Source organism: Asparagus officinalis, chromosome 2, assembly GCF_001876935.1.
Source record: "Asparagus officinalis chromosome 2, Aspof.V1, whole genome shotgun sequence".
Classification (NCBI taxonomy): domain Eukaryota; kingdom Viridiplantae; phylum Streptophyta; class Magnoliopsida; order Asparagales; family Asparagaceae; genus Asparagus; species Asparagus officinalis.
Window position 1 is genome coordinate 3,194,973 of NC_033795.1, and position 16,425 is coordinate 3,211,397.

Genomic DNA, 16,425 nt, shown 5'->3' on the forward strand with positions numbered 1-16,425 from the left:
AAAAAAAATTCTTACGTTTTGTTTTGTGTTAAGGCATGTTTGGTTACACGGAATAGAAAAGAAAACCTTAGAAAGGATCGTCTCGTGGCGTCAGAACTCGTCAGGATGTGACAAAAAATAAGGGGAAAAAAAAACAACTCAAAGAGATTTCTAAATGAAAAATTTCTTAGCGACCCAAAAATATGGGACAGTTAAGGTGTCGGCTCTCTGTTCCATGATGTACCGTTTATGAACGTTGCATCATGGGACAAGGAGCCGACACCTCGTCTTTTCCATGTAGGTTCTCATGTTTTTGATCCTTGTAGCACCACCATTTCTAAATTTTGTGTTTGGTTCTCTCAAGTTAAAAAAATAACACTTTCCTAAGCCCACCTGCCACGTCAATTTTTAAGAAAAGCTCAATTTCAAACTTTCTGAGCGGAATCGGACTGAAAATAATGAAAAACGGGTGTTTTATTAATTAAAAATTAGAAGAGAGGCATTCCGGGATTTCTTGAGGAAGATACATTAATAATAAATGGTTTCGCCATTTTTTGAAGTTGTCTACTCCTCTTGTTGTTGTTGGTTTTTTTTTTTTTTTTTTTACATATTAGTGAAAATTGCTGGTAAAGGATTCCACCATCATTCTCACCGCTATTTCTTTCTAATCAAACTCAATATTAAAATTCCGAAGAATTGTTTGGAAAATGCAAAAAAAAAAAAAGTGTTTCCCGGCTCGGATCCCCGTCCTATAGCTTTAGGATATTTAATATAACAAGTTAGATGCCAACAATCTAAAACCCAGAAATGTTGGAAGAAAAAATTCATTTTTTGATAGAGGAAGAAAAAATTCATTACTTCAAGCTCATTCAGCTCCTCAAAATCTTGAATATCATTCCAATCCAATGATTTAAAGAGTAAGCGCGCACAGTCTGATCTTTCTCAAAGATTGCTCCACAAGCAATCATTTTCAAGCAATGATGACACGTGATGAGTACGTAGACAACACCAAAATCTTAGCCCAAGATATCATAATCATTTGCTCGAGAGATTCACTTTTATAAATTAAGATACCTATAACTTGACCTCATAGATGGCAGCAGACGCTAAGGGACTGTTTGTTTCGGCCAAAAAAAAAAATTGTTGGAAAACACCCCAAAAATATTTTATGGGCAACTCTGATGTTCGTTTCAAGCATATTTTTCAGAGGAGTGACTTTTCAAAACGTCAGCCCACGTCACATTTTGGGCAAAATCCATTTCCGCGTTATTGAATAAAATCAAATATTTCACTATAGATGGGTGATGTGGCTCTTCACGGGTTATTTCTGAAATGTTTCTTATTTATGTTTTTCTATTTCTTAGACACCCAATAAAACAATAAAATTATAGTCTTTTTTTTGGAATTAGGGTCGTTTCTGTTCCAACCAAACGAAAAAAAAAATCAATTCTAAGGAGTGACTGGAAAACATAAAAATGTGTTTTCCGCCACAAAACTTGGTTTTCCCATAATGGGATTATATAACAATTATTAGTTGATAGTATTGATAATTAAAATACATTCATGTCTCAGCCTTCTTGTGTGAACTATGATATCTTAGATGATGTATTTCCTTGCGTCTCCAAAGTTCAAACTTAATTGGAGGCTGGCTATTAACAGATGCAACAACAACAACAACAACAAAGAATTTGATCTCAGATTTTCGAATCGGCCACATGAACCATATTCTTCTATTCAGTCCTACAAAAGGTTAAATTCTCTGCCAAGTTAAATATTATCATATTCTTCTTAATCGATCATCACATTCTTTTCAATCTGTGTGTCAATCAAAGTTCTGCGTTAAAGATAAGCAGATCAGAAAACAATATTCAAGTCGGTCACAGATTAGCAGCTTTCATGAATGCTAACTTCACATGGGACCTTGCATGTGTGAGAGGGAGCCTACCAAACTGTTGGTAGAAAAAAATATTGACATGAGACTCCTCAAGCTCAGTCGACTGAAGTTCTCTCGCAGGTTATGATCACTCACCAGCGACATTAAGCTGCCACAACACAAGGAAGTGAAACCTTTGCAAAATACGAGTCTCCCTTCGATTTTACACCGTGAAAAGCTTCAGCAGTTTCAAGTCGATGTCATGAAATGAGCAGTTCATGCGTGTTCTCCAGTTCCTCATAGTCAGAAGCAATGTCCCAGGGTAGTAACCTAGATCATCAACAAACTAAGATCATAGGTAATGGCTACGATATATATGTCACATCAACAACACACCAAGCAGTCAACCATCGTCCCGAGGACAAACCAGCCCTCGAGGACACAACAGCCCTGTTAACAATCCAAAATTACCTGCATAGGGTTGTAACTTCTTGATATAACGACCTGTAGATTACGCGAAAAGAAGTGGCAAATGCCAAACTTATTGCTAATGTACACTGAAGTATAGGGCCAGTAGTAAGATTTCAGGAGACCAAGTCCAAAAGTATACACGTTATCATATATGAAGATTTCTGCTTGCATGGTCCCATGAACTGGACAAACCCAAATCTCGGATCTAGGCCATCATTTTGTTCAAACCCGATAAGCTAATGTATAAACTTTAAAACCTTCGTCTCTTTGGTCTAGCGTTATTGAAGCCAGAATCACGCCACTCCTGCTGCTCCCCATGATGCCTGTAGTTATCTTCCTGCTCCTCGACAATTCCTCTCAGTCTATTTGATGAATTCCCCAACCGGTTCCTAAACCTCACATCAAAATCCCTGGATGGGCCGCTATCTTCAGTAAAACCATCATTACCGTCAGTGTGCATCCTTAGAACCCTAGAAGGAGGAGCTTCACCGCGAAAGCGGAAGCTCTCACTCCCATCATTATCAACACAATGCTGCCTAAAAGAACGAATAGGTCCCCGCCTATCAATGCACCTTCTGTTGTCAACAAATCTATCGTCAAACTCTCGAAGATCAAAGTAATCTTCTTCTTCCGTAATTCCTCGAGGGTCTGCCATATTAAACCTCCTCGTGTTCCTTGGAAATTCTTCTCTCGGGGGACCAACATCTACGATGTCATAAGGAGGACCTCGTCTTCTAACTATTCTCTCTTCAGGAAAGCACCGGCGTTCTTGAGGTGATTGTCTCCTGCTAAGCCTCATAATCGGTGGAGATCTGTGCTGCATAAATTCTCGGGTTCTACTGAAGACATCTGAAGGCCTTCTCTGTTGAGATCCTGGTGATGATTGAGGACCTCCTCTTCTCAATGTAGGTGATAAGCTTCTCATTGTCGGCGATAAGCTTCTCCTCTCTCTACGTATGACAATCCCTTCAGCTCGTTCAAAATGAGACCGTGGGTTTGAGAGTGACACAAAATCTGGGACTTCTCTTCCAGTAGGACGACGAACCAATGGCATCGGTACTCGACCCTCAAATGATCGTCTTTGGCATTGTAAATGGGACAGGTCTTCCATTTCTTCACTCGTGAGCTTCCTCCTTAGTCGGCTAGATCCATCCAAAGATCCATCAATAGAAACTTCATCATTGTTTATCGGTCGAGAATATCTGATACCAGTTGAAGTATTCATTTGGTCCAATAGTTGGTCAACATTAGAATTTCTATCACCACACATAGCATTTAGCCTGTTAGCCCTATTCCTGATGTGCACATTACATTTCTCGAATGGCCGTCCATAGTTCCTCTCATGTCCAAGCCTTCGAGGCCTTTCATTGCTGGATTCATCTCTGAAATATCAGTGAAAAAGAACGAAACAAAACAGATTAAAACAATTGAAAGTATTTTACATAAAAACTGATGATATAAAGAGCATTACCCGTGTCCTCGAGAACGTGATCTTTCGACCCCGTATGATCTATCAACAGGCCTTTCTCTCTCTCCTTGAGAGGACATAGATCTGTCCAAAGTCGATTTCCTCTTTCCTGATGCCGAGCAATTGGAAGCAGGGTTCAGGTAGATAATCCGTCTATTGTTGCCTCTATCGTTAGCAACTTTTGTCACACTTCCCTTATCAGAGGGCTCAGCTTTGCCTGAAACATGATCTTTAGCAAGTTCGGGTCCTTCAGCATTCTGCTGCCCGCCAGCTGCATCAGATTGACTATCTGCTAGATTTGTGAGTGAACTAAGGTCACTAGATTTTATTTCTTTCTCAATACTCTCATCATTCTTCAGGTGATCCCCTAAAGTCTTGCCAGTTGTTTTGCTTAGGCTCTTGTCACAAAAGTCAGTGGTAGGCACTCCAACATCCGAGGAGCAAGATTCGATCTTGTCATCAAGAAGACCATTTTCACTCTCCTTAGAACCACAAACATTTTCCTCTTTAGGACTTTCTAATTTAATCTCCTTTTCAACTGAAGGTAATGGCATTGAAACAGGAACATCAACAGGACTAATAGAATCAGAAGCTTTCAAGGATTGCTCTTGGGCAAGATCACAAGAACCTTCAACAGTCTTCTTTAATGCTGGGTCCCTCACTTCACCATCCTCAAAATCCTCGTCACTTTTCCCACCCTGTTTAGGAGTTGTGTTCATCGATTCTTCTGAAACATGAAGGTTACCTGATTTGGATGTTTTGTCCCTATGTTCTTCTAGAACTTCAGATGACACTCCAACTTTATCTAGAACTTCATCAGACTCGATAATCTCACTAGTTACACATGGTTTTTTAAGAATATCTTCTGCCGAAGTATCATTGGACAAGTGATGCACATTTGAAGGATCCTTTTGGCTATCATTGGACAAGTGATGCATATTTGAAGGATCCTTTTGGCTAGCAAAACTGAATTCACCTTCTGCAGGGATATTTTCTCCAGTCTTGGAAGTATTAGAAGTTAAAGGATCAGATAGCAATGCCTCCGGGGATAAATTCATTTCATTTAATCTTGTCATCAAAGCTGATGATTCAATAGCAGTTATGCTTGTAACTTGGGTACTTGAAGTGAAAGTAGGAATACAATCTGCAGAACTTGGAGCTTGATTAACCTTGTTAGCTATACTGGAGGAATCATTGGAAAAGTTCGTACAAGGCCTCAGCAGAGTATTCAAAACAAGCGGCTTAGATGCCAAATTTAAGGCCTTGTTATTGTATTTCCCAGCATTTTGATGGACTAGTGTGTTTTCAGGTGAACTTTTTAGCCCCATATGTTCAGAATTCCTAGCATTTACTTGAGATTGATTTTCGGGTCGCTCTGTAGGTGGCTCTGGCTTTACAGATTTACTACATGCCAAGTTCAAGTTGCTAGAGATAGTTGTTTTCGAGATTTCTTCTCCACATGATTCGGACTTGACGGGTTTCAAATCTAAAGATTTCAGCAAACCCAACTGAACCATAGCTGTCTCCTTTTGATCTTTCTCAATTGGTTCTAATTTTATAGTTGTACCAATATCCAATGGTGGGCTGATAGTAGACATCATAGGCTTAGTAGCAAGGCTTAAAAATGACTTGTCTGTAATAGCTTCATGTTTTCCTAATGAAATGCAAGGATCAGGTAAAGAAGGCGGCTTAAGCTGCAACTCTAGGGAAGCCTCAGGATTTGAATCAACTTTATGTCGCACACTACTTCCTGATATTATATCAGTTCCATTGTGTTCCCTAAATAACATCTGTTTCCGACCTCGTTGCTGGATGCCTCCAAGAACTAGCCTGTCCTGATCACCAGTTTCATTATTCAGTAAAGAATCTGCAGAAGAATCTACCCATGTGTCCATCATCGTATTCAAATCCCAGTTTGATCTATTTAGATACAGAATACCAGAGTCTGCTTTAATTTTTGCATTCCTGGATTCACTTTCGACATTCTTCAGCTCCAATCCTTGTTTGAAAGAAATTCCTTCTCTGTGAGTAACCTTACCTTCAGCATTCCCCTGTCCTCTAGGCACCACAAAAGTCTGTTTTGCTGCAGAACTAATTACTGTGCTTCCAGTCACCGGCAATGTTGCACATTTGTTGCTAAAAACCATGTCTTGTGTATTAGCAGTTTCATCAACAGAATTAGCACCCAAGTACAACCCGGATCCTTGGTCATTACAATTAGGCAGCATTTCAAACTTCGGAATGATGTTTAAGTCTCTAGTATTTGACTTTTCACAAGGTCCAATCAAACCATCTTTCCCTGTTACAGAACCGACTTGGGCAGGATCACCTGTGGACTTCGAGATAGGAGACTCAGGCTTTAAGGACACAAAATCCTTTTCAGATATGCCACAATCTGTTGGCTTTGCCTTTTCACAAGGTTCAATCAAACCATCATTCCCTGTTACAGAATTGACTTGGGCAGGATCACATCTCGACTTCGAAATAGGAAGCTTTACGGACGCAAAATTCTTTTCAGATATACCACAACCTGTTGGCTTTGGTAATGACAACACACTAGGCTCACAAGCATGTTCACCTGTCTCAGCGTTCACTTTAGCAGTGGTACCTCCAATTTTTAAAAAAGGAGAACCAGACTTTGTGGCGTCAGGTTTGCTTTCAGGCAGAACACAGTCCGCTTGTGTTAGTGACAACTCACTAGGTTCACAAGAAGAAACTTCACCTTTCGTAGCACGTAATTGAACATTAACTTTCCCACTTTCTGGCAAACAAGAAACAGACTTCGAAGAATCAGCCTTCTTGTCAGATGTACTACAATCTGCTTGTGCTTCTTTGCTGAAAAAGTCCGCTCGATCACCTGTATTTAGAGTGGACACATGCTCGGAGGATTCAAGTTTATCATTGGGTGGGACACTGTTTGCAGGTGTTGGCGATGGTGGATCAGTTGCTTGGTCACAAGATTTACAAGCAGCAACTTTTCCTGTCACAGTATTGACCTGAACAGAATTACCTTCGGTTCTTGAATGAGGAAGCCCAAACCCTGGAGATTCTGGTTTATTATCAGGTATGCTGCAATCACCAAGAACTGGAGATGGTAACTCAGGTGGAGGAGATGGAGATCGACGGAAAAGAAAACGTCTTTTCTTGATCGGTACAGCTGCAAGGAAGTCAGTGGAGGACCGAGAATGGACTCGAAGCTCCTGAAGGGGACAAGAAACAAAGGAAAAGAATCCATAATCAGTTACAGCAATGAGAAAAGGATGTTTATTGGGATGTTCAGCTGTGATTCCCTGAAAGAATAGACATTTCTCAGTGAGCAAGAAACAAAGCACCTTTTCCTGATCGGTTAACGGCATTTTCAGGTTTCAACTGGAGAAGAGGAATTCCCTTATCCTCTAATTACTCAATTTATTGCCGCGGACTACTGCTTGCTTGCATATGAAGGACTTTTCAACCTGTCATCAGGCATACAAACGATCATAAAGACAACACTTAATTGTCACCAGATGTAAACTTGAAAAGCATAAAGAAATGAATCTACTATAAATAAAATTTGTACTTGTAGTTCTAAATACAGACAAATCGAAATTCATGAAATAAAGCTTATTCCTCGACCAACTTTAATCTTATTGAAATTAAACATGGTTAAAACTAGAAATATTCATTCAGACATATCAAAATCCCCATTCGATCAAAAGCAACTAAGCTAAAAGCATTAAAATAAACTAGCAAGGCATCAACTTCCGTTGACAACAAAACTCCCCATTGTTCCAACATGTTAAAAGAGCATAAAGTTATAACCCTAGACCCCCCAAAACAGCTTCGAAGTTTTCGCGTACTGTAAGGGATCTTCAACATGGTATTAGAGTAACACAGGCTCAAATATCACTGGACTAAGTTTTGAAGCGGACGTAAGCGACAAGATACAGCAGCGTGAGTCCAGAAATGGGATGCACTGGCTGAGTATAAAATTATAAACCTCTATGCTCACCACAAGATTCGAGTTTCAGTGCAGCAGAAGCAACCCTTAGCGCCCCACAAAAACAATCAATATCCAAAAAACAAAAAAAAACATGAGCCAAACTGATGACTAGGCAGAAGATGAAGAAGTTAGCCTACGAAAAAACCCAATCATATAACTATCAGTTCTATCTGAAGAGAGAGCTCGTGAGCACTCCTTGAAGGACTCTGTTTGCAGCGAACAAAGCAACCAACTTTGGCCCAACAATGGCTGATGGAGAGAGTAAACACCTAGCTACATAATGAGGAAGCTAGCTCATAAGTCTCCAACACTGCAGTAATCGCTAACTCACAAGTCCCCAATCTCAATCAAGAAGACAAAACAATTAATTCGGCAGTCTTCGCTAATCACACCTAAAGCCCTTGACATTCTCCTTCAATCGTAAACATCAATCATCAAGATCCTCAAAATCAAACAAACAAGTGAAAGCCCAACAATCAACTGATCCAATCAATGAAAAAAAATCCAACCATTTTCTCCTCCGGGTACATCCTCGCGCTAAAAATCACGAGAAAAAGCTCAAAGTTGAAATCTTTACTCCAAAAAAGGCAAATAACCACCAGATCTGGAACCCCATGAGCTTCCAAAACAATCAAACCCTTCATTTATCTGTTACTCACCTTGCCAAAAAAAAATCAAACAATCAAACCCGATCTGGCTCATTCCACCATTAATTCCGATCATCGGTGATCTCAGCAAAAAAAAAAAACCCTATTTCGTCCCAAATCGATAAAAAAAGCTATAAAAAAGCGAAAATAAAGGTCATAGATCACGCAAAGATTAGATTTTTGACCGATCTAGTTTCTTTTTCTTTACCTGATCACAAGAAAGTAGAGAGAGAGAGAGTATGAATGGGCTTTGATCGTGGAAAGCCCTAGAAAAAGGAGAGAGAGAGTTTGAGGCAAAGACGAGATTGAGGCCGCCCGCTGTCTACTTATGAATTATTTTATTAATTTATTATCTTCTAAGCTTCAGTTTTCTTTATATTTATCTCTCTACACCCCTCCACTTGCGCTTGTTTTTGTGGTGGCGCACATTTTTCCAAGTCTTTAATAAATGCGTTTTAAGTGATTTAGCGGACACGTGGGTACCGCCAAAACCGTGCTTAGAGAGATCTTGACCGTTGAGATTGAGATCGACGGTCGGTGATCGAATCGGTGGGTGGCTGTCGGTCGGGTCACAATCGAGGTTTCGTGAATGGCGACTTTTGGGCGGTTTTAATAAGGTAGCGTCGTTGACACGCTGAGATCCGAAATTTTTCGTCCACGCTGATCTCCTTTGATATCTGGTGGCTGTTCACCGATGTTCCTTCCATACACGCAAGGGAGCGTTTAGCAAACGTCTCGGTTTTTTTTTTTTTTTAACAAAAACAATAAAACACATTTGACAACCGGATGTTTTTTTAACTTGACCATTTATAAAATTTAAAAAATAAACATTTTTCTCAAAACACCAAAAATATGTTTTGAGATTCTGTTTTTTCATCTAAGCCGCCGCCGCCCGCCGCCGCCGCCAGCCCGCAATGGGAAAAAGCCTTTTGGCTATATTTACTACAGCTGTCAACATACTATACGAGTCAACTATTGGGTTGACATTATACGAAAGCAAAAGCCTACTTGCCTTCCGCCGTCGCTTTATAAATAAGAGTTTTGCTTCGGTGCTCCTATAATATTTGTATTTAATTTTTTAGTTAAAAGGGTAAAAAGGTATTTGTAACACTTTGGAAATCATCATACCTAACAGAACTCATATCCCGCAAAACCAATCCACTCATTTCATCTGCATCCCCTTTCCTTCCCGAATCAAATCCATACAAATAATTCTTCCTCTTCTAATTTTTCACTTTTTTTTTATTTCAATCAAGCAATGATTTCGCTACTTAGATTGATGGCTAAACAATAGTCAAGTCACACGAAGCGGTGATTTCATAGAGGAAGAACTTAGAATGAACGAAATCAAAAATAACAAAAATTCATATCAAAATCAATCAGCCTTTCCAATTAATCAATGATAGGAAGATCCACGTACTCTCAAAAAATCAATTGATTTTATGAAGGAAAAATAAAAAAGAAAAGAAAGTGATTATATCTTTGATTTAAAGGCGAAGATGATTTAAAAACAGAAAAAACAGATTATTAGACTATTGACATAGTGGTGAAAATAACGAGTAATTAAAGGTCAGCTAAATTGACAATGTCACTAAGGAAGAATTAAAGAGAAAAGGGGGTACTATTCTTACTGGCCATGATTTTTTTAGGCTTAAATGTTAGGCATCAATTTTCAAGATATTTACAAAAGTGATAGTAGAAAGAGTAATATTTTTCAGTCGACATTAGAATGATTGTGAGAGCGAAATGATTCGGAATTATTTACATTGATGCCTAATCATAAATTTTGTTTCTCTCCTAAATTGTATTTCCTAATCATTCTAATGTATTTTTCAGTCGACATTAGAATTATCTATTTTGGCCGTTGATGCGCTTGACGCCGCCGCGGCGGGCGAGGCGGCGGATGGCCGGCTTAGTGATGCCCTGGATGTTGTCGCGGAGCACCTTGCGGTGGCGCTTCGCCCCGCCCTTGCCGAGACCTTTCCCGCCCTTTCCTCGTCCTGACATCCTTCAATTGGAAAACCCTAAGTTGAGATTTGGGGATCTGAGAGCGTCGAGCGATGGGGTTGAGTGAGGGGAGGAGATGCGGAGGGGGCGTTTATATAGTAAGGGGGTGAATCCATGGGAGGGGGATCTGGAGGGGTTTCGGCCGTTGATGCTGGGAAGATTGGAAGGTTTGAGATGCGTTTGTTTCTGGCGGCCGCGGATTGATGAGGTGGCACGCAGGACTAAATTTGAACGCGCGCGTTCTTAGGAATTTGGTCTGGAGACACTCGTGGGCTTGGGCCCGGGCTTTGTCCGAATTAGTGTAATTCGGAGAGGCTTAGGGCCTGATTGGTTGTTTTTCGTTATGGGGGGTTATTGGTTGGGACAAATTGGGGCCAAGGGGGAAAAGTGTTCCAATGGAACAATTTTACCCGTTTGGGATATCTTAAGTGGGGTAAAGTGGGATAATAGGATAATTTCAGCATTTGATTTGACAATTCATGTGGGATAATTGATGATGTGACACATTATTAAAATATAATTTTATCTATTTAATTACTTCTAAATTAACTTATCCAATTGGTTTAGTATATTATTTAGTATATTATTATAATATAAATATTATTTTACTTTATATTAAAATATAATATATTATACTATACTTACAAATTACTATTATTAATTATTATATTGTATTATATTATATTATATTAGCATGCTATACTATATATAATAATTAATATAATATAATATCAATATATTTAATATAATATTTTAATATAATACATTATTTTATTTATACAAAAATATAATATGTTATACAATAATTACTAATTAACATTATATTAGTATGCTACATTATATAATAATTAATATAATATATGAATAATATATATAATATAATACTTTAATAATATATTATTTAATTTAATATATTATAATATAGTATCATAGGATATAATGTACTTTATAAAATATTATAATATTTTACTTTATTCAATGTAATATTTTAAAATTTTATATTAAAATTAAAATATAATATAACATATATATATTACATGATAATTACAATAATATATATTAAAAGGTATCATGTTATAGTAAATATTATATGATATTATAATAAATACGTTATACTATAATTACTAATTAATATTATATAATAATATATTACATAATATTATTAATATATGTTATTAAAATATTATATAATATTATAATAAATATGTTATACTATAATTACTATTATATAATATTATTAATATATGTTATATTTTATATATCAAATCATATATTTATAATATAATTAGCATGTATTAGTTAAGTAATACAAAAATATTTTAAAATTATCTCAATTGCCTTCAAAGTGGAACAACATTGTTCTAATATGGAGGATGAGTAAATTTGGGGTAATTATGAGGAAGGGGTGGAGGTGATCTTTATATAGTTGGTGTAATTTAGGGGAAAGTGGAGTATTTGTCCCCCAATTACCCCTACAAACTAATAACACCACAAAATTGACTCCAATTCGAATTACCCCAATGAATAACACCAAAAAGTGATGTTCCAAAAATTATCCCATTATCCCCCAAATTACACCAATGAATAACACCCCCTTAGGGTCTGTTTGTTTGCTCAAAAAAAAAAAAAAAATAGAAATGTGTTGCCACCTCACCTTTCAAGAAAACCCCCATGCGCCACATGGATTTTTGTTTTCAAAAGGTTTCCATTTCAAGCGTTTGTTTCGTCTTTAATTTTCAAGAAATGAAGTGGCACATGTGTTGCCACCTTAATTTTTCAAGAAATGTGTTTTCACACCAAATTTGCTGTGTGTTTTCACACCAACTTGGGCTGAAAACACTTAGAAATGTCTCATCTGAAAATTATTAATTAGTAAAAGCATTGTTTGAATAGTTCAGAAGAATAAAACGAAATATTTAGATGCCACGTTTCTCATTTCCTTTTTCTTGTTCTCAAACAAACACAAGGAATAGAAATCAAAGCACTGTTACTATGAAGGCTTTTTTTGTCTGTTTGTGTGACTTGGCAGTGAAAATGAACCTTTTCTTTACCTGTTTGGCTATTTCCAAAAAAAAGGGAAATGGAAATGTTACATTTCAAATGCTTTCATGACATTTCACGGTTTTCTTTTTTTTCGTTTGTTTCGCAAAGAAACTCCCCTTTTCACTGTCAAGTCACACAAAAAACAAAAAAAACCTCCATAGTAACAGTGTTGGACATTTACATTTCTTTTGTTTGTTTGAGAACAAGAAAAATGAAAAGAGAGAAAACCAATTTAAATAATATGTTTTATCATTTCTTTTGTTTGTTTGAGAACAAGAAAAATGAAAAGAGAGAAAACCAATTTAAATAATATGTTTTATTCTTCATAACCTCATAAACAGTGCTTTCCAATTTAAATAATATGTTTTATTCTTCATAACCTCATAAACAGTGCTTTTACTAATTAATAATTCTCACATGGGACATTTCTAAGTGTTTTCAGCCCATTTTGTTGTGCAAACACATTTCTTGAAAATGTGAGGTGACATCCTACGTGGCACTTCATTTCTTGAAAATTAAAAACGAAACAAACACTTGAAATGGAAACCTCTTGAAAACAAAAACCCATGTGGCACATGAGACATTTCTTGAAAGTTGAGGTGACAACACATTTCCCTTTTTTTTGAGCAAACAAACAGACCCTACGAAACAAACAAACAAAAATGAAAACTAAGAAATGTCTTGAATTCATTTCAAGAGCTACATTTCCATTTCCGATTTTTTTTGGAAATAGCCAAACAGGCCCTTAAAATCAAAGAAAATGAAGAAGATGTGGAAAACATCAAACAAATTTTCTTCCAATTTTCTCAATAAAAAACATGAAATGGATGTCTTAAAATGTGGGTCACATCAACCAATAAGAATTTGGCATATCATCATTTTTCTTGGTTCCAATATGTGAACCAAACAAAGAAAAAGAAAACGTTATGAAAAACTTACAACAAATTGTATTTTTTTCTCCATTTTCTTTCTTTTCCCTTCATTTTTCATAATTTTTGGGCAAACCAAACAGCCTCTTAGATGGTGTTTCTAAGGAGTAGTATTTCTATCAAAACCGGTTTAGCCCTTCGATAGGCAAAGTACGGGGGCGAAGTTGTGACTTTGCTTCCTAACTTGCCCATCAAAGGACTCAAAACCGGTCGCCGCATGTGACCGGCTCTGATAGGATGGGTAGTCGTTTCAAGAGCTTATCTGCATGTTTGATAAACATTCTATATAAGTTAGATTTTAAGGTCCGTATAAAAAAGTTGGGGTTTCCTAACTTTTGAAAAACTAGCTTATAAATACATCTACATACATTAGGTATAATCAAACGAATGACCATTCTATCCAAAAAAATTTCATGAAAATTTTATTAGAAAAGCCACAAAAAGCCAATTTAGCTTATAAGCTTCAAAAAATAATTTCTCCCAAACACTATCTAAAGGCACAGGGGATTGGTTTTCAACGCACAAATTATATATGCATGCAGGAGACAATTTACAAAGGGAGTTGTTGGCCTTTATCTTTCAAATCTATCCTCTGCCTGCATATATGTATATCTTCGAATTAGGGGTCGGTTTGATATTGCTATGTTTTGGGTGCTTCTGCTTATTTTTTTTTTTTTTTGAAACACGGTTAATAATGGTGTTTAGTGAATTTTTTAAAACACGTCTATTGAATTTTCTTTTGCTTTTAAGGGGATGCTTGTAGACGCAACCTCAGGATGTTTTTAAAAGCAACTTTTCCTTTTTTCAGTTTATATGCCAATATGCCAGTTATCTTTTGACAATGAACTTTGAAAACAATTTTGCTAAACACCTGAATTGCTTTTTGGAAGCAGATTTTTATATATTATTACCAAACGACTATTTTTAACAACTTATATAAATTGTTTTTATAAGATACTTATATAAACAACTTATTATAAGCTTTAGCAACATCAGACTAGCACATAGCTAGATGAATTTTAAGGGTTTAAAACTCTAGTACTGGAGAATATATGTAAAAATAGCCACTGTGGTGATTTATGGTTAACTCTAAGAATATGATAGCTTTGGGGGGACATATGCAACAAAACTTATATGAAACTTTTAGAGTGAGGCTAAATTTTAGAAAACCCCTCCTTGACTTCAGAGGATTATCAGATAACCCCCAATAACTTTCAATATCATAAAAAACCTCTTTATGCTTAGGGATTATTAAAATTAAAAAGTTCTCAACCATCAATGTTTTTCGCTAAAAAGAAAAGGCTAAGAGTGTGAACCACAATTTTCACCGTTAAAAATGCCCCTCCTATAATTTTAGCCACACGTGTGAAAATTGAACTTAATATTGCTAGGGGGTTTTTATGAAAGCAAATCTCAAAGTTGATGGGGGGTTGTCAATAACCCCGGAATTTAAGAGGGGTTTTTGATGTTCCGAAAGATACGGGGGGTTATCTGATGATCGCCAAAAGTTAAGGGGAGTTTTCTGAAATTTAGCCTTAGGATAATTTAACATCCTTTACATGAGTAACTGTATTGATTGGACCGAATGCGGACCGGACCATTACCCTGGACTTCAAGTTCGGAAAGAATCTAATCACACTGATTTTGATTTGCATTAAGGAGAAGCTTTTGATACTTTTAGTCGCATTTGGTCTATTTATACAAGTACAATTATAAAAAGAGGAAATCAAGCTATTGAAGTTTTTGACCAATCGTTGGATCAAAACGCATCAAGCTCATCAATGTCATCAGAATCATCGAAGAGCCTTAAAAACCGCGCCTGATCCTGTTGCCTCTTCCTCCTCTTCCAGTATCTACACAAGGCCACAGCTCCAGCAGCAACCGCAGCTAAAACCAACGTACCGATGATTACAGCAAGAAAAACGTCCAGTTTCTTCTCTCCACTCCCGAAGATATTGGATCCTGTGAACACCAAAACTTTGTCAGCAGCATTACCTCCATGAAGCTGCACTGAAGGTGTTATGAAGCATTGCGGATGACAGATCAATACGAAACCGTTGAAGGTTTGAGGAGGGAATTGTGATCTAAATAACCCAACAATAAAACCTGAAATGTCATCAAATGTGAAATTTATGAAGTTACACTTACCGAAAGTAGGCGGGTCGCACGCAGGGCATAAGAATGTGGCATTGAACTCATTCTCCTTGAGGTGCACATATTTTCCATCGATGAAATCATCGCGACAAAGCTCCCATTCGTCAAATATCTCGTCAGTTTTAATCTTGTACAGCTCATACAGACCGCAGCGCTTGCATTTCTTATCTGGCAGCTCGGTGAGAGGCTGCAAATAAGATAATATTGAACCATCAGTTTCCAAATATTTTCAAAACCAAGTAAATGTGTCAATAAATAAATAATTAAGCTCATTAAGTTCACGTATAAGAATTGCATCTGGAAGGGAACAGTGAACATGCGAAGAGGAAGTTTGGTGTATGTATATACAGGCTTTAGTGAACTTAAGCTTTGATTCATTAGGTCATTAATATATTTCATGAAGATATTTAAAGGTTAGAATAAGCAATATGCACTCTAAATTTCTGATTTGAATCCTGAGGACCAGATAGCTGAAAGAGCATGGAAAAATAGTTTACGAGAAAATTATTGAAAGTAGTAGGCTTCTAATTGGTAATCTCTGGAAGCATAATTTCACTTTATTGTTGAGAGCATTAGCAAAAAAATTTAAAAAAAAAACACTTTGTATATGCATATGACTATGGCCAAATAATACAGTTATCTATATAACGGTGTATATCGCATCTTTGATTGCTGATTTATGATAAATTGGTTACTGGTTGTGAAAGTAAATAAGTTACACTATTAATTTTAACCTCTTTTATTTTTTTTTCAACACATTCTTCCGTTTCAAATTCAATGAAAAAAGAAATTGATCATTGATGACAATGGTAATGTTTATAGGAGAAATCAACATAATGTCAAACCTCTGTCATTCTTATCACTGATGCAAT

General features: G+C 36.7%; 2 protein-coding genes across 4 annotated transcripts in view; both read right to left on the bottom strand.

The window, feature by feature from the left end:
* On the bottom strand, positions 1,607-8,768 carry LOC109829931. 3 transcript variants are annotated; one of them, XR_002244156.1, is made up of 5 exons: positions 8,629-8,766; positions 7,124-7,246; positions 3,795-6,991; positions 2,324-3,705; positions 1,607-2,182 (listed from the first exon to the last, which is right to left on the bottom strand). XR_002244156.1 is itself a non-coding variant. In XM_020397030.1 (4 exons), the coding sequence occupies exons 2-4, from the start codon at positions 7,145-7,147 to the stop codon at positions 2,574-2,576; spliced, it is 4,341 nt and encodes a 1,446-aa protein (XP_020252619.1). In that variant the 5' UTR covers positions 7,148-7,246; positions 8,629-8,768; the 3' UTR covers positions 1,607-2,573. The 3 variants fall into 3 exon arrangements, 2 of the variants coding, with proteins under 2 accessions (XP_020252619.1, XP_020252618.1); XM_020397030.1 differs by having other exon boundaries at positions 1,607-3,693; positions 8,629-8,768; XM_020397029.1 differs by having other exon boundaries at positions 1,607-3,705.
* Positions 15,025-16,425, bottom strand: part of LOC109829932 — a 4,834-nt gene continuing 3,433 nt past the window's right edge. Inside the window, exons 3-4 of the mRNA XM_020397032.1 lie at positions 15,548-15,740; positions 15,025-15,361 (exon numbers count right to left, since the gene is read on the bottom strand). Of these exons, the coding sequence (XP_020252621.1) occupies positions 15,159-15,361; positions 15,548-15,740 (396 nt within the window). The 3' untranslated portion in view covers positions 15,025-15,158. The remainder of the gene's footprint in view (positions 15,362-15,547; positions 15,741-16,425) is intronic.